Source organism: Ascaphus truei, chromosome 1 (genome assembly GCF_040206685.1).
Source record: "Ascaphus truei isolate aAscTru1 chromosome 1, aAscTru1.hap1, whole genome shotgun sequence".
In the NCBI taxonomy this organism is placed as follows: Eukaryota; Metazoa; Chordata; class Amphibia; order Anura; family Ascaphidae; genus Ascaphus; species Ascaphus truei.
In genome coordinates this window covers 180,597,235-180,619,789 of record NC_134483.1, presented here as the reverse complement: position 1 = coordinate 180,619,789, position 22,555 = coordinate 180,597,235, and the positions used below count along the sequence as shown (strand labels likewise).

Here is a 22,555-nt window from a genome sequence, read left to right as displayed (position 1 = left end):
GGAATTGTATCTTGTTTCCACAAAGCTGCGATCTCGCATCTCGCAGCTGTTGCAAAATGAGCAACTAACTTGTTTTCTCCCCTGGCTAAATCTTTATCAGGTTTGTTTAACAAAAATTGCCGGGGACTATTTTGACAACTTTTGTTGTCATAAAATTTCCAAACGATATGGGTTCCCCAGGTACAATTTTTTTAATTATTTTATGATGTAGTTATAATTGAAATATATACTGGATTTGATCATATAAAGAAAACATTTTGTTAATTAAAAAAAAAAAAAAAAAGGAAATATTTTTTTATTTTTTTAAATTTAAACAATAACTTCAATTGACACGTTGTTCTGACATTATTTGTTCTGATCATGGCCACCATCAGTCGTCCAATATTTCTTCTTGTATTTCCTATTTGTAACCATTATGGGTACTGGTGGATTAACTATCAACTCTATATCTACATCTCTATTTTTTCAATCAATTTCTGATGCATTCATTTTTAAATCATCCGTTAATGGTTTAATCAGGTATCATACTAAATAATCATGTTGATATATGTTAGTAGAGTAATAGAGGAACTGTTTGTTCCTTGAATTCTCTCTCACCGCATTTAAAGCTTTTTTGTCCCTAGGCTATTGGGATTAATCTATCCCATATCTCTTATAAGGGACATGTATATAGATTTGTTATTCTTCCATTCTTCCATTCAATCTAAATATCCGTTGCATCCTTTGTGTCTATTTGGTCCAAATTCATGTTATCCTCTTATGTTTTTGATTTGTCAATCCTCATCTATGGGAACTTCTTTTGACATTTATCCATGTAAATGTTATGAATTCCCCCATTAGTTTATGTCGTTCTCCAATAGGGCAAGGGGTTAATAGTTATATATATATCAAACACTTTTAACCTGCTAAACAATTAAATACAATTATCATGCGCAATTAGTTGACAACCTATAAAGGGTGTGCAGTGACTAGTGAGGTCAGCTGACGAAATGCGTAGGGTGTTAGTGTGAGTCAAGTGCATTACAGATTCTACTGAGCAGACGCTGAGACGCTCTGGAACAGACATTTTAACTTCTGAGCACAGTAGCAGCAAAGGATCTGTGCCGCAGGTCTTAACAAGTACCGAGTAAGAGCCGGAGGGAATAGTGGAGGAGTGGCTGTAGCCGGGGGAGCTGACATTGGAGGTACACGGCTTGCAGGCTCCATCCGGTTTCGGAGAGAGTAAGGCATCCGATCACAGCAGAAGCCTCGTGGATCCGACTGCAGTGCTGGTGTTTGAGATATTTCTCATAAATGCTCAAGTTCTAGCTGCGTTTGTGAATGTGCATTTTATCTTGTGTCCAGTCCCATAAAATTGTTGAAACTTTTAACACACTAGGAGTGCGCCTGTTTCTTTTTGTTTTGTCTACAGATATCTGAGGTTTTTGCTACCATATTTTATATATTTTTTACGTTATTTTCTATTTATAAAATTTTGCTTATATTTTTTTATTTGTCAATTGTTGATCGTTTTATACTGCACCAGTGTGTACTAAACTGGAGCTGGGCTACATAGTGGAGGAGTTCCTGTTGCCGGGGGGGTGGTGAATTGGGGTCGTCACGGCGTGCAGGTTCCACACCCGGTTGCGGGGAGTGTGGTGTAACAGACAGCAGATGAAGCCATGAGGATACTTTTACAGAGTCGGAGTTTGAGAATTTCTCATAACTGCTCGAATTCAAGCTTTGTTTGTGAGTGTGCACTTTTAACTTGTCCAGTCCTATAAAATTGTTATACTTTATTACACTAGGAGTGCGCCTGTTCTCTTTTTTCTGTGTTTGTAAATATCTCTCAAGGAATTGGTGATTCCTGTGTCCAGGCTGCAAAGACTCCGGACTGTGTATTGGGACTGGTTTGACTATTTTTACTATATTTTTTTTACTCTTTTTTCGTATATTTTATATTGTTTCTATTTGATTGTTTATTTTGTTTGTAATAATATTTTAGTACAGTACTTGTTTATGGCAGAGCATCGCTACTATTAGTTAGATAATACTTTTGTTTTACAGGTGAATCAGTCACTACATTCATATTATTCTAGTGGCTTATCTTTCACAGGCATAGTTTAGTAATAGTTCAGATTCTATGTGCATTTTTTACTACTAGGCGCTGTTTCATTTCTTTGTTGTTTTATATATACATATATATTATACAGGGCTCGACAAAGTAGGTAAGAACCCACTTACTCCCCCCCCCAAGTCACTCGCCCCCCACAAAAAGACTCCCTTACCCCCCCAAAAAATCTCCCTCATCCTCCCTTATGAGTCTTAAATGCGGTGATCTCCGTCTTCTCCCCTGCAAGTTGTACTGTTTCCCCGGCTGCTCCAGTAAAAATGGCCACGTGGCGTCAAATGCCATGGCAACGCGGCGTAATTTGATGCCGCACGGCCATTTTCACTTGAGCTGCAAGGGAAACAGTACAACTTGCAGGGGAAGACGGAGAATGCCGGGAGATGCCGCCTCAGGTAAGCACTCAACAGTGGCCAAAATGCACTCGCCCCGGGCAAGTGGGCAAGTGCATTTGTTTAGCCGTGTGTGTGTCTGTGTGTGTGTGTATATATATATATGTATATATATCTTCATCCTGTAATTGTTGGGGCGACCATAAGCAATCCCACAATTTCTTTAAATCCCATGCCCCTGTCCTTTGGCAGTGACAGCCACCCTCCCCGCCTCCATTTTTCCATCCTATGGTGGGCCCTCTTCCAGGCCTAATCCATTGAGTGCTCAGGTCCAACACTCCTTATCCTCCTACACATCTCATCCCTGAGATGAAACAGCAACCAGTTTCTAAAGAGGTTTATAAATTTACAAGCACATAGCTCATGAGTGTTACAGTGTAGAAATAAATGTGAGCAATCACCAGAGAAAGCATTCAACGACTGTTATTTATCCATTTAAAGTCAAGTTGTAGGCACTTCTCCAAAAACAGGGTGTATTATATCTTAGGAACTGCTATTTAAATCATGTTTTTGTATTTATGTATTTCTAAATGCAGCTGTGTGTTTTCCATCAAAATAGAAAGAATAGACTTATTTGAACATGAAAGCATAATTGCACACAAATTAGATGGGTTGTAATTACAACTCGAAAAAAGTGGCATGTTCCCAAAAATCAGTAAATGCTTACAGATGTGGTAAGATTTATTTGACCTACTTATATCTTGTGTACAACGAAGAATGTGACAGAGTTACCGTAGGATTCAATGGCAGTGATAACGCTGAATATCACAGATTATAATCTAAACTGTTCCGGGCATTATTGAAATCGCTGCTCTTTGATTGGTCAAGATTCCGGACATTAGTCATTCAGTAATACCCGGAATTTTTGGCACCTTGCCAAGTTTTTATTTCCAGCCAATCATCTTTCACTTGTCTTAGAGTGAGTGAGAACAGCTCTCAGACAGGGGAGGTAATTGGATGGGAGGCACCAGCCAGGCAGTGACTCCTCCCCCTCCCTGTCTGCAGAGAGCTCTACACAGGAGATACTTAGGAGGAAGGAGAGTGCCTGTGTGAGTATAGAGGTGTGTGCAGTGCTGTGAGGTGACGGTACTCAGGGCCGCAGACAGTGTTCCCGGGGCCCAGGACTAGAGTTTCCACTTTATGCCCCCCCCCCAGTGTTGGTGGCGTTTCAAGAGCCCCTCTATATCTCTCGCCTTTCTCTGTAATCCTCTCCCAGCGCTCTTTTACACCCCCACCCCTCTCTTTCCAGACCCCCACGTCTCTCTCCTTCCTCTCTCACCCTTACCTCCTCCCAGACTCCCACCTCTCCCCTACCTCTCTCACCCAAGCCTCCTACCACACCCTCACCTTTTCCCCCTACCTCTCTCACCCACATCTCCTACCACACCCCCACTTCTACCTCCTTCCTCTCTTTCACCCTCACCTCCTCCCAGACCCCCACCCCTCCCTCATTCCTCTCACCCCCTCTCCCCCTTACCTCTCACCCATATCTCCTCCCACACCCTCATCTGTCCCTCCTCCCTCTCACCACTACCTCTCCCTCCTCCTCTCTCACCCACACTGCTCCCTCCTCCCTCTCTCTCACCCCACCTCTCCCTCCTCCCTCTCTCACCCTCACCTCTTCCTCCCCCTCTCTCACCCCTACCCCCTCCCACACCCTACCTCTTCCTACACCCCCACCTCTCCCTCTTTCTCTCTCGCCCCCACCTCTCTTTACCTACACCTCTCTCTCCCACTCCCCCACCTTTCCCCCCAGACTCAATAATCCCCTCCCCAATACACATAACACCCAATACACAACAATCTCCCAATACAAATAATAATGCCCCTTTCCCCAATACACATAAGAGCCCCCCCCCCAGTGCACATAACCCCCATATAGTAACCACCACTTCCCCAATTCACATGATAGCCCCCCAATACACAACCCCATCCAATACACATAATAACCCAGCAATTCACAACACCCGATTACACACAACACCCAATACATACACCCACCTCTCCCCAAAAACTCAATAATCCCCCTTCCCCAATAAAAACTAAGCCCCTTCCCCCAATACACATAATAGCCCCCCTAATACACACATACACACCCATCTCTCCCCCCCAAACTCACGCAGGGGTGGGGCGGGATTAGCTAATTGTTTATTTATTTGAATAAACAAGTACAGTAAAATCACAACAAAATGTAGAATATATTTTTTAGGAAAAATGTAAAAAAAAGAGATACATTTAGCCTGTAATAGAAATAATCCCAGAAGAACAGGCCAGCAATGCTAGATTGTTCTTTGGGGATTATTACTTAAATATCCAAACATACCGAAACCTGGACTAATAACCCATGCTACAGGTTTGAAACGTGGTCCTTACATTGATGCAGAGTAACACCCACTGCTTTTTGTGCACAGTTTGGAAGGGACTAGAGTCGAGGTGAAGGTTAAAGATAGTCTGCGGTCTGCTCTGTCTCTGGATGGGGCACAAGAGTGATAAGAAAGTAAGCAGCCTCTCTGAAGTCCCCAACATAGGCAAAGGAAGGGAATAGGTAAACTGCTGGCATACAACTCGAGACGGCTTCCTATGTCCTTGTATTCTATTTTTCTGACTGATATCTGATTGGCTGGTTAAAGCCAGCCAATCATAAACTAGCATTCTAGTTGGCTACCTCTTCCTGGAGGCCAGGTCTGTGTAGTGATAGGGTATTGATATAGAGAAACGTAATGGTGCAATTCCATGTAGCTGGCCAAAAAAACATCCCTTTGTAAAGAATTGAACAAGCAAACTTACATCCTTAAAATAATGTAATTATGCTAAAAACCAAGATTGGACATTTTTTTTTAACATGAATTAAAAATGGCATTTATAAAGGGCCCCTGAATGGCAGACTGTTTGTCAGTCTAGTGTTTTCTTTGCCCTTATCCCATCCTATCTTTGTCAGAAGGCCATTGAAGATAAGGGGAGAGGGGCTTTTCCTGTGCAAAGTTCCTTCAAGGTGTACATGCTACTCTATATATGTGAGTGTGTCCATCACCGTTAAGTAGCACTTTAACCACTGATTTCTGCTTTCTCTTTTCAGCACTGGCTCGATCCCAACAAACCCATTGCCAAGCAAATTAAATGTAAGTGTTCACTGCCTACTGTGTAATTACAGCCTTGTTTAGAAAAAGATCAACAAAAGGTGTTTGCAGTATTTTGGCCCGTAAGATCTCGTTCTGTTGCTGTCAACACATCTATAGATACATCGCAAACACCATGATGCAACATCTAACCACGAGATAAATAAGAAATGGACAGGAAAATGTCTGTAAGGTGTGTTTTATTAACTTAAGGCAGTAATCTGTGCTTTTCATGTTTTTTTCTCTTTTATTTAGTATTAAATAAACAGTCTAAACGAAGATATTTACTGCTGTTTCCCAGTAAATGTAGTTTTACAGTTCTGAATAATTGTCACGGAGGAACAATATGGCTGCCAGGTTAAAGCATGTGATTTTCCTGCCATTAATTGGTGACCCCGGCACTCATCTTTATTTCTTTAATAAGACAATATACATTTTACTTCGCAGGAAGCTCCTGAGCTGTAATTAACTTGGTCCAGCTCAAGGGTAATTCCAGTCGTTGGCGGCGTAGTCAATGTATTTCAAGGCCCGATTTTCCCAGGCTTGGAGGTGATTGGCATCCTCTATTTGCCAATCACCACCCCGCCCAAGAAAGTTGAACCACTGAGCAAACCCTGGCTACACCCCAGCACCAGTCTCCAAGTTCAGAAAATGGGGACGACTCCTTTAACCCCTCTTATCCTGAGTGCCTCCAATACATTGGCGCTCCCACCCTATAAGGGATTATCATCATATCATGTTTGAGAGAAAGGAAAACTTCCCGTGTGAAGTACAAACGTGAAACTTCCCATGTTGTGCTACTTATACTTAGGGATATATTCCTTCAACTGGGATAAGTCTTTAAAATTGCAATTGATGATTTTGCTTGAAGCCAAGGGATTCAAAACACACAGACCATTTTCCTCACAACGTGTTCTCTACTTGGTTTAGCGACATGAATGTCTATGCCAGTTAGTTATTTGGTGAATTAAGTATTCACCGTACATTTTGCAGGTTAATATCACCTAGAGCAGGGGTCTCCAAACTCAGTCCTCAAGAGCCGCCAGCAGGCCAGCTTTTATGGATATCCCTGTTTCAGCACAGGTGGCTCAATCAGTGGCTCAGTCTTTGACTCAGTCTTTGACTGAGCCACCTGTGCTGAAACAGGGATATTCATAAAAGCTGGCCTGTTGGCGGCTCTTGAGGACTGAGTTTGGAGACCCCTGACTTAGAGTTGTCAGGTGGCTTCTCCAAAAATAATGGACACAATGGTGATAGGTGTGACGTGCTCGACACACACACACACACGCGCACGCGCACACACACGCACACACATACAACACCCCTCTTACCTCTCTCTGCTCAATGCTGTTTCCTCTTCTCCTTGGCCCCAACCCGAGGCTCCTGATGCCTCCTCCTGGTTGGCTGCATTCTCAGCAGCAGCCAATCCGGATGGAGGGAGATGCCTAGGCCCCTAGCAACAACCCTGCTCTCTCCCTGCTCGGGGAAATCCCACGGCCCCCCAGGCCAGTCAGGTCACTATGTCCAGAGAGGTAATACCGGTCTATACATACATGTCCAGTATTACCTCTAATTTGTTACTGGGCAGTGTCTAAATACAGGACAGTCCAGTTCAATTCTGGACACCTGGTAACCCTAATAGCACTAGTCTGAGCAGGAGGGGTAGCTATCTTGCGTATATTTGTAAATGGCATTAAGCCAGCCTGGGGTAAAGAACAATTCATGCAAATGTTAAAAACCCTATTTCCACCGTAGTACCTATCATGACATTCCATGTCTAGATTACTCTTATATCATCCATGGGGTAAATGTGATCAGCTTATGCTTTAACATTGTTTAATTATATTTTTGTTTGAAAAATGTATTTAATCTTTCATACAGATAATTTCTCGTCTCTTACAAAGCTGATTACTGTTTTCCCATCATCATAAAATAGTGCAGGGTTGCGCAAACTGGGGGGCACAAGATTTTTTTTGGGGGGGGGGGCGCGGCGGTTGCAGGGGCCCAACGGTCTTCCCCAAGGCATTTCAATTAAATGCAGGGGAGTGCGCAAGGCCTCTGTAACTCACTTACCATGATTAAGCCCGCTTCAGACGACACAGCGCCATGGCAACGCGGCGTCAAATGACGGTGCAGGGTCATGTGACATAACATGGCCCAGCGGCATCATTTGGCGCCGGCACACAGTTAAGGGGGGGGTGGAGCACTGGGGGGAGAGCAGACAGGGGGCGCAGCACCAGAAGTTTGCGCACCTCTGAAATAGTGCATAAGGGGTGTGTATGAGGCAGTGTGCACCATTTTTGTTGTTGCATTTACTTTAAGGCATCTCTTTTTGCCCTTTGCAACGCTGTTTTTATTGTCTCCTTCTGGTCCCCCCCCCCCCCCCCTTTACCTCCCGATGCTGGTGCGGGAAAGGGGGTGGCTGTGGAGGAATGCGGATGCACCCGGCTAGTCAGGGAGGCTGCAGGAGCTGCGGGCAGTTAGAGGGGCAGCTAAGCGGCGGTACCAGTGCCAGGGCGCTGCCATCTTGTGGATAGCGATTGAGCTTTAGCGCATGCGCAGTGCATCAGCAACAGCGGTGGCCATATTAGAATAAGGATCCGCATTGGGACTACACATCCCAGCAGCCCCAGTGGCTGCTTGTCACATGGGTCAGCATAGCCAATAAGGCTGCTGGAACCACTGAGCCCCAGAGAGATACATTTGGCACACTGGAGGCACTATGCCAGTCGGGATCCGGAGGCAGAAGAGAGAGGTAGTGTTCAGGAAGCAGTGCTTCCCTGGACTAGGCCTAGCTTTGCCCCGTAGGCCCCGGTTAGGCCCCGGCCACATGTAGCTTGTGGCTGCTGCAGGGAAAGCCCCAAGATAGCGAAGCTTTCCCATTACTGTACAGTGTCAGGGACACAGTGACTAACACCGCTCGGTGACTTACAGCCTTTGGTCTGGGACCAGACCACCATCACAGTGGAGAGACTCTTAAAGGTGAGACACTCCAGCGGGAGTTCACCCCACACAGAGGTGAACGTATTAGTTGCATCAGACGGATCCTTGTGTCATTTGGTGGTACCCGGGTACTGGAGTACCCGGGAAGGTATTGTCATCTACGTGCACCAACAGCCATACACACATTCCGTGGGTAGTGCTACCACACACACCTTGGGTGGGTTTGACCCTGTGAACATCGGGTGGTTAGATGCCAGGGCACCTCAGTACTTTAGGGTCTCACCAGGGTGGCTGTGTTGTGTTGGGGGTACAGTTGTGCAGAGTTATATGTGTTACCTGTAAAGATCAGTTGTTATATAACCGTGTGTATATTTATTCTTTACTGTTCCTGGGAATGGGTTATCAACTGCGCTTGGATCCCTCCCAGGTGGAGGCGCTGTCATCAGATCGACTGTAATCTCCCCGGCTCCCTGCAGTGGAGGATCAGGCCTCCTGTGAGCCACTCCGGTAACGCACCACACATAGTTTCCCTAGACACGGGGGAAAGGGGGCTACAAGGAGATAAAAGTGTTTGTTATATTAAGCGCCTGGGAAGAGCTCTCCCCGCAAAATTGTAACCTAATTATTTCTCCATATTATGTTTAACCTCACCCTAACCCCTTTTTTGCTTTTTTTGTACCCCCTCCCTCCTGAAAACTCAATAGAATAAAAATGTCAACATGAGAAAAATGAAGCTCTCCCCAAACCCCAGTGCAGACTAAAGGTTACCATGGTAACCTCAGAAGCGAGAGATGAACAAAATCATGATTTATTTATTTTTAACAGTACTTTTTTTAAACCAGGGGTGCGCAAGCCTTTCTGCTTGCGACCCCCTGTCTGCTCTCCCCCCCTGCTTACCGGCTCCATGGCATGGCGGCGTCATATGACGTTGCGTTGCCATTTGTCCCTACGGTGTCATTTGACGCCATGTAGTCAAAGCTATGCGTTGCCGAAGAGGCGGCTGCGACCACGTAAGAGAGACTTACAGAGGCCTCACGCCTCTCCCGGCATTTAATTTAAATGCTTTGGGGAAGAGCACAGGGCCTTTGTAAATGCGCCTCCCCCCCAGAAAGTCTCGCACACCCCTGCTGTAAACCATTCTCCAACTCCTTTCCAAAAAAAGTCAGAAGAGACCAATTTTATTTTAGGCAAGGTGACATTTGTCAAAGGGAACAAATTAACTTGTGCCTAGAATATACAATAGATCAGTATTGATTTATATAGATGTAGCTCTCTTTCCCCTACCCTCTGGGAAATGTTCTTGCTACCGGTGTATTCTGTGGCTGCTTTGGTCATACCTGTGAGGCAAACAGAAGGACGGAGATCTCTGCGGTGGTATGGGGAGTGTCAGGACAGGTTCGCGGTGATTTCCTCAGTGGTCAGCGCCTCCAGTCCAAGAGAATCCTGAGGCTTTCAGGATGCACCTCATGGACACTTGTTTCCTTTAGTCATTCCCATGCTTCAAAGACTACACCAGATGTATATTTGACTGAGGTTTATTCATATTCATAGTATATACACTGAATTGTACATCATTGTACCCTATTCCATCTTGGACTAGTCCTCAGCCACTTCTCTATGCAAAATAGACTCATTCTGGCATCTCTTCCAGTAGCACTCCTTAGGCTGAGTCCATGGTGACTACAACCGTGCGGAGGCGCGCTGAGGCTGAGGGAAAGCGGGTGCTTTCCCTGGCCTTAGTTCGCGCGCCGTCCGGGGGCGTGTCGGGGGGTGGGCCAGTGACGTTACGGAGCTGGTTCGCCCTCATTGGGCGAATCGCTCACGTGACCGGCCCTGCGCTCCTGTGAGCGCCAAAACTAAAATTGGATTGTCGTCTACGCTTCCGCACGCCTGCGGAAGCGTGTGCGAGCCCCTGCTAAAGCCGCTCTCATTGCGGCTGCAGGGGCTCACTGCCGAGCGTCAGCGCAGGTCAGCGCATAAGCGCTGACCATGCCCGCGGCCTTACTCTCTGAAGTCTCACACAGAACTAACTCCTCACTCATGGCTATCCCAGAGAAGACTAACTCACAATCACTCCTCTACACTGCATAGAAGTGCAGCCCCCTCCTTCCCTGGGGAGTGGCTAGTAAGCCAGCCTATTCTTGTCATAGGCCCCCCTTACTTTAGTGAGTGGCCACTATAACTTTATTGTTCATACCTGCTGAACAATGTAACATCACACACTGAACATTAGAATGAATTCCCTTTTAGGAATCATGCCCACACTGCCCATAACCTATGGCAGGGGAGCGCAAACTTTTCCTGCTGCGCCCCCCTGTCTAGCTTGCCTCGGTAAGGCGCCCTCCCCTACCTTACATCCACGTCAGAGAGACCTGGCTACATAGGCGCATGAATATATTCGGGGGGGTCATGAAAAAGAAATTCTGCGTGAGCTAAATTGCAGACAGAAGACGTTTGCATGTGTGTGTTATTGGGTTAATCACTAGTGCTGGAGAGTAGGGCTGTAGCACATTGATTAGCAGTTAAGTGTTTAACATCATTATGAGCTATTTTATCTTATTCAGTAATAGACTAAAGATAAAAACTTCAATAAAAAAAGTCATTGGATTTTACCAGGAGTCAATCGGGAGATTAATCGTTTTCTAATCCCTGGTGACAAATTAGTGTTGGTTATTGTTTTCACTCAACTTTCCCTCTCATAACCAATAAGGTGACATACAAGTTTGCAGTTTTCTCATTTGACATACATGAATCTAGTTGTTAATATATTTGTAACGCAGTTTCCCCCACCCTATGGGAGATGTGGCGGATACTGGGTGTGTGGTGCGTTATCTGAGACTCACAGGAGGCCTGAACCTCCGCGGCTGGGAGCCTGGGGTGTACCTGATAAGTCTGGTGACAGTGCCTCCACCTGGGTGGGATCCTAACTGTGTTGGATAACCCCGTCACAGGACAATATAAGAAATACACACGTGGTATAAGATAACAGTTTACTGCAGGTATACAATAAAAATGGTACCAGTCCCACCAACTATGCCACGCACAGCCGTACCCTCCAACACTCTGTCCACACTTGTAATAGTCCCCAAAGTACTGAGGGGCCCTTGGACACCCAACCACGCTGGTGTCCAGAAGCATCAACCCCCCCAATGTGCGAGACAGCTCTGCCCCACTAATGTGTGTACAGTTGGTGTACTTGTTGAGGTGAGGTATACCTGCCAGGTGCTCCAACACCCGGTAGCACCAACTGAAGAAAGGGATCAGCTGATCCAGCGACGTTGTCCGCGATGGCATCCGCTTCCACGTGGGGTGGTATCCGGTTCGAGTGGCCCACCATGAAGATAGTCTCTGTCCTTTCGGTGGTCGTCTAGTCCCAGACCACAAGCCGCAAACTGCTGCGCGGCAGTCTGCTGTGTCCTTGACACTAGTGCGGCTAAGTGGGGCAGTGTCCCTGTCTAAGGGCCTGTCCCTGTAGCAGCCGCAAAACTATGCAGGGGAGTTGGGGGCCTAGCTGGGGCCTAAGGAGGTCTCTGGCCTAGTGCAGGGACCACTGACACCCTGCACACGCACACCCTACCCTTCTGATGTCCCAGCTCCGACTGGCATGCTCTGCAGTGCACCAAATATATATTTCTTGTTGCAAGAGATTGCTGCAGCCCAATTGACTGTTTGCCTGCTCCTGACTAGCAAGCCCAATGCCTTCTGGGGGCTGTAGTTCCCCATAAGATATATATATATATACACCGGAGGTAAGTGGGAACCAAGGGGGGCCGACGGGGATACCCAGAGGGGAGACCAGGCCACATATTTCTTTGAGAAAATGTGGTGAAACATATATTGCATAAATATGTCTCACGGTTAGATGCAATAATCTTTGTTTTGGTGATTAAAAGTTTATAGTTTTATTCATTCCCATGATCATAATTATTCCCTCTTTATGATCATGAAAACAGTCACAAGGACGAGGTGTGTGTAAAATTGAGCCGTGATTGAATCATCGGTCACGGTTGGCCATTGTTTATCATCAGGATTTTGTGCATTCAGACATTGACATGATTTGTGTCAACAAACACACCAAAAAAAATCTTCTTATTAGCCCTGTACGTTCTGTGAAGACCAGCAACATAATACATGGTGCTGTGCTTATTTCAGGGCGCTGTCATTAATTAATTGTACTGTTTTGATTAGCATTCTTACTGATGTATACAGTAAATTGGATATGAGGGAACTGGGGGTAGGGGGGAAGGCTAGCTCTTGCTAAAGTCTATGTAATGGTGCCAGGGTTGAAAGAATATTGGACAGAGAATACACTTGCCTTAACAAGTGAAAAAGACCCCTATACGACTAGCACTCATGAGTGCAAGTCGTATAGGGGTCTTTTTCACTTGTTTAGGCAAGTGTATTCTCTGATGTATAAATTTAAAGATCAGTTTCCCTTATTCTGCTCAATAATATATTTTCCTACACAAATTGGTAACATTCTATTTTATTCATTCTACTCACATATTTTATAGCAAAGTTTAACATGTAATATTATGATAATCGATTATTATTGTTAATAGAGATTGCATTTTTTGAAGCTTCCTACAGGTACAATGGCCACTGTTTGAAACAGTTTTCAAGTAGCAGCTACTAGAGGTTTTCCTTTCATAAATAAATTGTTTGAGAGGGGTCCCACAGGGGGGGTCTCCATTGCGATGCTCCTAGGTCAGATTTAAAGAATGTAGAATTTCAATCTGCCAGACAAGAATACATGTCCGAATGAACGTTATGGCGTCCGTCAGACAGTGGTAGAAAGCTGTAAGATCATCGTGATATGACATCACAGTTTTCAATTAGCGACCATATTAGTGGAGGGATTTTTTATACAAACTGGTAAAAATAAAAAATCTTATTTCCTGGTAATTGGAGGTCCCTGTAGCTGGGAGCATCGTAGTTGAGCTCTGCATAACAGTATGGACTGATCAAGGGGAATTAACACAGTAACATCTGCGGGAATTGACACTTGAAAACACAGCCTTAATTACGGCAACTCTGGACTCACTGGAATAGTTAACTCTGTCTGAATCTTACCTCTATCTTAATGTTTACAGTGCTAGGCGGACCTCTGGCACTTCAGGGTCATGTGATTGCTGCAGGAGCAATCTCATGTTGGGGGAGGGGGCGGGAGCTCCACGTCCGTTTCGATCGTGTTCACTACTTCGATAGAAGATGATCAAGTGCCTTTGATATACCTTGCACGTCATTATGACCTCTAGCATGCCTAGCCGTACCAAGTAAGTCATAGGGCACTCTAAAGGTTAATGAAATGAGCTATAGTGTATGTGCCTTCAATATATTCTTCTCAGAGTTAGTTTTTTTGGTATCTAAGGGATACAGACACAGTACCACAACTTTTGCCACTGTCAATAGGTATTGAAGCGGGGGTCTTTGGAGATGAACCACGTTAATTTCAGACCTGGGTACCCCTGCTTCCCAAGACACTTATCTCCATGAGGGGTGCCGGTAGCATCTCCGGCTGGGCTGTGTGTGGGGAACATTATGGCGGCTTAAATGTCCCACGTCACACGGACCAATAAGAAGCAGTGAAATTATCCCTTGCGGCTTCCTATTGGCTGGGACCTTTAAACCTCTGGTGCCACTACCAACGCCCACTACAGAGGTAAGTATCTTGGGGTGCAGGGGATCCCTGGAGTTGAAATGAACGCGGTTCAGTTTCAGAGAGCCCTTGCTTTACACCTATTAAAAAAACGCAACATGATCTCCTTTAAGCACAGGAAAGACCTCTGCACAGCATATAGAATTTGGACCTGGCAGGCTAATAAACGATGAAGAGAACACAACTCTAGGTCTAGTTACCTAGTGCACTGAGAATCTAAAGTACAAAAAAAGTGGCATGGGAAAACTCTTTAGGTTTATGGCACTAGGATATCTCTATTAACAAACACCATATAGTAAAAACTACCACAAGCAGCATTCCTGCTGACACTTTTTTGTTGATTTAAAAAAAATAGGTTTGAAGCAGCAGATCTCGAGAGCTGAATCGAGTTAATTTCAACTCTGGGGACCCCCTACTTCCAGAGATACTTACCTCTGTTGGGGGTGTCAGAAGCAGCTCCTGCTGGGTTAGTTGTGGGTAACATAATGGCGACTTGGATGTCCTGGGTGCTGTAGGCCAATAGGAAGCCATGATGTCATCGCTTCCTATTGGGCAGAGATACCGGCACCCCCTATGGAGGAGGTATGTATCTCGGGAAGCAGGGAGTCCCCGCAGCGGAAATTAATGTGGTTCAGCTCCCATGCTTCAAATCTTTGCACCCTCACAATCGTTAATTCTTTACCATCATTTAATTTGTCCGATTTCAAATGTCACAAAGATATATTATCTTTTTGTGAATCAGATCAGATATTTTTTAGTAAACTTGTACAGCCGTGGAATGTGCTCCTGGCCACGCCCTCTTGTTTTTAATTTTTTTAATTAGGTATTTTTATGATGCAACTTGTAACTCAAGTTAACCTTTTATGTGCGCAGTGGTAGAATACTTACTATAGATAGGGCCTATTGTAACAATGAAAAAATGGCTAATTTATATGATAGCAATAGACAAAAAGAAGTCAGTATTTACTGTTTTCTTTAGTGTGTTAAGTAAATGTATTTCTACAGCCCCCGATGAGATTTAATCTCGTATTGCTTTTATCTAAATATATAAAAATATGGAAGTTTGCCCCCAACCATTTTCTTAAACTATAAATGGAATAACCTGGCTGCGCGAGTGCACTGAATTGTTCTGTAAACCAAGGTATAGAGAATTCAAGTCCCGGGTACAGTCTAATGGGTGTGTGGTGCAATCTTCTCCAAGAGGTGTTTCCGAATCACTTGTGATCCGAAGACACTATGAGACAAGGAGGGTCAGAAGAGCGCACAAAACACCACAATAGTGTAGTACCCCTAATTTAATAGGAAAAAAAAAACAAATAGATATAAAATAAAAAGCCATATATATAAAAAAAATAATGCCAAACTACATCAGCAAAGTGTGACATTAGCCATAGAAAAGGTCTTCAATATGTGATACTGCAGATAGTGTGATCAAGAAAAGATGATGGTACGAGGACCAACAACTATATTGCAATTACCAGATGAGGTCTGGAAATCAGTGTGTGAGCACTGGGTCCCTGCCGTCTAGCAGCCTGCAGTATTTGCCTTTTATAGCTAATGTCACACTTTGCTGATGTATTTTGACATTGTTTTTTATATATGGCTTTTTGATATGTATTTGTTGTTTTTTTATTTCCACAGATATCAAGGGTACTACACTATTGTGGTGTTTTTTGTGCTCTTCTGTCTCCCTTGTTTCATTTTTTTCATTTATCTATTTCTACCTCTATAGACTGGGTTTGGGAGACACTTGACAAGGGGGTGGATTTAAAGGAAAAAGTAGGACAGAGCCACTCGTGCAGAATAGGAAACCAAACTGAAAGCAACATTGCAGATTTCCAGATGTGTCCTGTGTAACTTGTGAGGATTTACTTTGGCTAGTGACAAGGAGGCAAGATTCACTCATTTGTTGGGGCTTTCTTTTAAACCATTTTGCATTGGGAAAAAGTCATTTTTTTTTCTTATATTAATAATAATGTATGTAAACAAAAAGAACACCACTCAAATGCTTTATAGTTTATACACTAATAAAATGTAATACAAGCATGCAAGGTACCCGTTATGTAACTTTTTTTGTCTATATGTTAATAATGAAATAGATAGAACGGCGTAATATGTACATTTGACAGCAAATTACACAGATGCTTGTATAACTTCTAGTTTAACAGACTTGCCTCTCTAATTAAAAATTTGTAGCAGAGCGCCCATCCTTACCTCCGGTGAAGGGGAGCTGCTGCTCTGTGTCGCCAGGATCACCAGAGCTCTGTGCCGGGTTGCGATTGCAGACGCCGCCAGTTTGAATATCGCGCATTTGCAGAAGTCCCAGCGCGCATGCGCAGTAGAGCAAAGTTGCGGTGGCCATCTTGTCCATGACTCCGCAAGGGACTACATGTCCCAGAATTTCCTATCAGGGAGAGATATAGGGAATTGGCGCAAAATGGAAGCGCGCCAGGCGGAAGGAGGACGTGAAGGGAAGAGGACGTGTTCAGGGTGCCAGTAGCCCCTGGACTAGGCCAGATCTTCCCGCAGGGTCCAGCCTGGCCCCTGAGCCCCTTCCAGATTGTGTGTGCTGTAGGGAATGCCGCAGATAGGGACGCTTCCCCTTAGTGACTGGAAGGCCACGTGGTGCCCTGCGGCCTGGGACCAGGTCCGGGGCCTATAGACATTTAGGTAGACACTCCTGCTGGAGCTCCCCCACGAGGCAGATCATCCTCTGTAAGGTGAGAGGGGGATTTGCAGAACCCATGCTGTGGGACCTGACTGCCCTTTTATCTATCAGCGGTACCTGGGTACAGGAGTGCCCAGGGAGGTAAAGTGCACCAACAAATCAACACAGGGATAGCGCTACTCCATACACTTTGGGTGGGACTGCCTTGCAGACGCTGGGTGTTTAGGTGCCTAGGGCGCCCTCAGTACTTTGGGGGAACCACGTCGGGGTATTGGGATATTGTGTGGGTTTCGCATTGGGACATTGTCATTGTTGGTGTTATTGTGTTGTTATTGATATATGTGCGTGTGTTGGTGAACCAGTTGTATATACCCGTGGCGGAAGATTAGGCCTCCTGTGAGTAATACAGGTAATCAGCACGTGTAGTTCCCATAGTCACAGGGAAAGGGGGCTACATAAAATTAACGAAATGCAACACTTTCCAAATTGTTCAATACAATAACAGCGGGCAAGCTGTATATTATCCAAATGCTCACTTATTATAACGTGTCAGAAGATTAAAGCATTTTCACCTTTTACTCTGTGTTCTACACCACATAATGTCTATTTTCTTAGACATTTTACATGAAATCACTAGAGGGAATACTTAATCACATGTATACATCATTAAATGCACAGGCTTTCATTCTGAGCTCCACTTTCTTTTGGAGACAGACAATGAGGAAGTTATCACAGACATTGGGGGCTGGCTATGTGTAAGGCATAAATATAAGTGATTTTGTCGTAAAACATACGCACAGAAGAATAGCAATTTAGTACGTCTCTGTGCGCCAAGGTGTAACACCAAACTTCTTCTTTTTTTTAAAATGAAGCCACAATTATGGTAGTGTGTGCAGTTAGAGGCAAAGTTTGGATGTTGTCTGTGGCGCACACATGTAAAGCATTTGTAACATTAATCTTCACATATGCGCAATAATTGTCCGTTCAAGTTTTTCTTGGCGTGAAAGACAAATGCAAGTAGACGCAAGTCATTCTTAATGCACTCACGTTTCAACATGACGCACGCCATGCAAAGAATAAAAAAAATGTTCTAAATGTAAGCACATGAATAATGACCTAACAACAGGAGCTGCCAATGATTTTAGGTGAGACATCATTTATTTTGATGCCTCTTTCACTTCTTTTTTTTTTTTTTTCTTTTACAATTTTTTATACCTAGACCCGATGGTGTGAAGAGTGAAGTGCAAATCCCAAAATGAATTCACATACAAAAGTTCTGGTGAAGAACCAATGTTTGTGTTATAATAAACATTGGTATTATGAACAATTTGTTAAATCTGCAATACTACAGTATGTACTGTAGACCTTTCTTCTGTTATTTTGGAGCCCAAGGCACAAAAGGATACTGCATATAGTGATTCAGCCAAAGTCACAATAAATAGACTAGAGATGTGCAAACTTGTTTCTTTTCAGTTCGCAAAATGATTTTATAATTGGAAATTTAGCAACATTTTTTCTGTATTTTTCCCCCATAAAATGTTGCCATCTTTGTTGGACTTTCAACTAAGATGTCAAAATGTTGCTATTTTCTGTAAATTTGCATACAAAATTTGTCCAAAAAAATATTTTACTATTTCGGCCGTCTTCTGAAGGAAAACGGAGCTCAACCAGCAAATCGGAAAAAATGACGATCAAGGGGTAACTCCCATAAAAATAAATGTATTGGTAGCTTACATGGATAGCCAGTAGATTAAAAAAAAAAAAGAAAAAAAAGAAACGCACCAACACGTTTCAAGCCGTAGCTCTTTATCATCAAGGTGATCATCCTTTTTTACGGTTTGCTGGTTGCGCTCCGTTTCCCTTCAGAAGACAGCTTGATCTACTTACTACACGATGCTGCACACCCCGGATTTGCTGGACACTGAGAAGGTATACAACAGGTAACAGGCATTATATATGTTGCCTCTCCTATTTTTGTATCCTGGACATTGAAAGGAAGGCTGTTATTGCACTGCAATATGTGGGGATCCTTGTGACCTCACTTGGCGCTTATTCCTCCCCAGCCTATCTTACTGTATATTGATTAAGTCTATGGACATTCGAGGATAATCAGATCCTACATATTTATATTATTGGAAAGGTTTTACAGAGCACATAGGGAGTCTGAGCAGCATTCTACATTGGACTTTGTTACTATTTTCAGCAAGTTGTTCCCCGAAATTGCTTTAAGCATACGAAGGTCACATGACCAATGTTACCTGTAAACCAAAACTTGCCGTGTTTGTGACCTTTTGCAAAAAGTTTGCAGATCTCTAGAATGAACACTGGAATATAACCGGGCTTCACCCTCTTCTTAGGTAGTGACATTACCACTGGGCCGCTGCTTCTCACATACAGGATCTGCACACTGCAATGTGCCGCACAGCAATGAACAGAACAGAATTTAACAAAAAATGTTCATGTTAACTTTACGTTTTATTAATACAGACCTCCAGTGATCACACACATTAAATAAAAATATGATGATGTTATGTATCCATTTATGTATCAACTGCCATATATCAATGTACGTGTGTGTCTAGAACTTGGTATCAATTTTTGTCTGGAGCCATATGTCAATGTGTGTGTCTAGAACAGTTTGAGCAGGAGTTCACACACACACACACACACACACACACACACACACACACACACACACACACACACACACACACACACACACACACACACACACATACACATACACTTTTACTTCATACCCACCACATTTATCTCTCCTTCACACTCAGCACACTCACCCTCTTTCTTAGTCATGAACAGCACATCGACACCCCCTTCTATTACTTATCCAACATACGTTCTCCTACCCCATGCAAAGCAATAACCTCCCTCTCTCTCTCCCCGCACAACGATCACACCTCCCCCTCCCCACCACAAAAATCACATTCCCCTCCCTTCCACCTTCCTACTCTACACACCTAAAACATGTCAGCCGCTCAGCGGGCGTGTCCTGTGATGTCTGGAGATGGAGAGGCGCCTCTCTTCCTGTGTGCCCGGCTAAGAGACGAGAGGCGGGTCACACCCTCTATGCCTCCAGATTCCCCAGCACCCTGTTTGGAAAATACTGTTCTAGAGCCATGTATCAACTTATGTGTTTATAGATATGGTGTTTCTCTCCTGCGCAAAAACATCAAATGACCCAACTGTGAAGTGGTTAAACCTCAATGGCTAAACAATCAACTTCAAATGTAAAAATTGTCGCCTAACAGGTTTCTTGCATTTGACAAAAAAAAAAGGGTTTGTTTTATGTTCAGCCTCTATTCTCCAGAATGTACACATATTCACACATTATTTTTAAAATTGCGAAGACTGACAGTTTAGAAGTTTGAGGGAGGATGTGCATCAGGTTTTTCAGGGGTTAAGTTGATAATACAATAAAATCTTCAGGTTTTATGGGGGTTATCTGACATGTTAAGTGAGATTCAAAATTGCCTGTTACAAACAGGATCTAAATTTACACTAAACACACGCAGAGTCACAAGCTGGCTCAAACATAATTATTTCTTCTTCTTCTAAAGCAAAGTTTGCTGTCGACTGTAATTATCTTGCACATAAACACCACGTATACAGTACTGTCAGATGTGCTGAAAATGTTGAATTGCTGCTTTCAAAGTTGTGTTATTCTCCTAACTATGATGCTTGCATTATTGATGTAATTATTTATGACCAGTTCTGTAAGGCAATTTTTATATTATTGCAAGCCATACATACTTAAACACACACACACACACACACACACACACACACACACACACACACACACACACACACACACACACACACACACACACACACACACACACACACACACACACACACACTTCCAGATGAAGTGGCAAAAGCAATAAAATCCATGAATAAAGGGAAGGCTCTCAGTGAAGCTAGAATTAAAATTGAAATCTTGAGAGAAGCTGGGGAAGAAGTACAAAAAATCCTTGCAACACTTTTTACACACTTCTTGAAGAAGAGACAAACTCCAGAGCAATGGAGAAATGCCATCATTATCCTCATCCACTAGACAGGAGACAAAGAAAACCTCAAGAACTATAGACCATAGACCCTTCTGTCTACTGTACTTCAAATCACTTACAAGACATTTACTCAGATACTCTTTAAACAGCTACAACAGACCCTGGACTAAACCCAGCCTCGAGAATAAGCACGATGTTGCAGTGGATACAACACAATGGACGACATCCAAGTTGTACAAGAAGTGATTTACCAAAGTAATTAATACAATTTACCACTCATTTTAGGATTTATAGATGACGAAAAGCATTTGATTCTGTCTACATCTCAGTGGTTTTAAATGCATTAAGAAGACAGTGTTGAAGAAGTGTACATTGATATTAGAAGGAACATTTAAAAAAATGCCACATCAAACATTACATTACATAAAGATACAAGCAAGATAAGGATCACCAAGGGAGTGCGACAGGGAGACACCATGTCACCAAACCTTTTCGCAGAAACATTTGTAGAATTGTTCTAGACATGAAATTGGGTGAAAAAGGAATCAAAATCAACGGTGAATACTTGAGTCACCTAAGATTTTCAGATGACCTCAGTAAGAAAGTGGGCCTCCATATGAATCTCAGCAAGTCCAAAGTGATGTTGAACACGTATCAACTCTACAAAGATCGAAATAAATGGAATAGACCTAGAAGTTGAAGGCTTTCCCTATGTGGTGTATTCTAAATATATATGAATATTGACTTCAATGGGGCTTCCATGTCAGACCACATAGCTCAGCGATTTCGTGGCTTTGAGAATCATGTCGATCCACTGCTGGAGGAAGAAGAAGAAGAAGATTATGATGATGTACATATATAAAAAATTATCAAAGCTCACTTTTTATTGCTATGATACATAAATACTTATCTCTTAAATAAAGTCAAATTCCTTGTAGTGTGTTAGAAGATGCAGGCATAAACCAAATATATTATGAATAAAAATATTTTTTTCGTTTTTTTATGTATACGCGGGAGACTTTATCAAAGTTTTCTGGTTGCAAAACTGGGGCTCTAATTGTGCTAGAATAACCACAGATACCAAACTTATTGAGCTCCAATTGGCATTTCCATTTCACAGAAGCTGCTTATCCTGAGGCTGCATTAATAAACCACATGAATGGGTTTTAGTACCAAGTCCAAAAAGGAGTAGAGAATGTATGTATAATTTTTTTTTTGGGGGGGGGGGTTACTTTATAGGCTTCATCATGGTCTTCCTCTGCTATTTCCAATCTTAATTGCTCAGTAAGCTTATTCATGTGTAGACCTATAATTCCAAGTGTGTTGTACTTGTGGTAAAGATGATATCATGCTGAATTATCATGGTGTTATCACTTGGGTGAGAGAAGTGACAGGTGTTATGCTGCTGACTGCAGGACAGGATACGGACCCGCAGGGCAGAGGTAGGGAGTTGGTACACCAACCTTGTCCGGGATCTGAAGCCTGGGATGCAGGGGAAGACAGGTCTGGTTCCAGGGAAGATGCAGGCATAGGCAAGGGAAGACTGAGGACTAAGGCAGGGGGAACCAGACTGGAACAAGGCAGGAGGTAATCCGGTCCAGGCAGGGGTCAAGGATCAAAGGCGGGGCAAGGCATGGAG

General features: G+C 43.6%; 1 protein-coding gene across 7 annotated transcripts in view; it reads left to right on the top strand.

Annotated features, from left to right (window-relative positions):
• The window catches only part of FRMD3 (FERM domain containing 3), a 240,890-nt gene that overhangs the window by 133,306 nt on the left and 85,029 nt on the right, over window positions 1-22,555 (top strand). For 6 of the 7 annotated variants that reach the window (XM_075598856.1, XM_075598853.1, XM_075598854.1 and 3 more), the window contains one exon: window positions 5,576-5,618. The exons of the other annotated variant lie outside the window; for it this stretch is intronic. In XM_075598856.1, coding sequence (XP_075454971.1) covers window positions 5,576-5,618 — 43 coding nt within the window. The remainder of the gene's footprint in view (window positions 1-5,575; window positions 5,619-22,555) is intronic. 7 annotated transcript variants of the gene reach the window in all.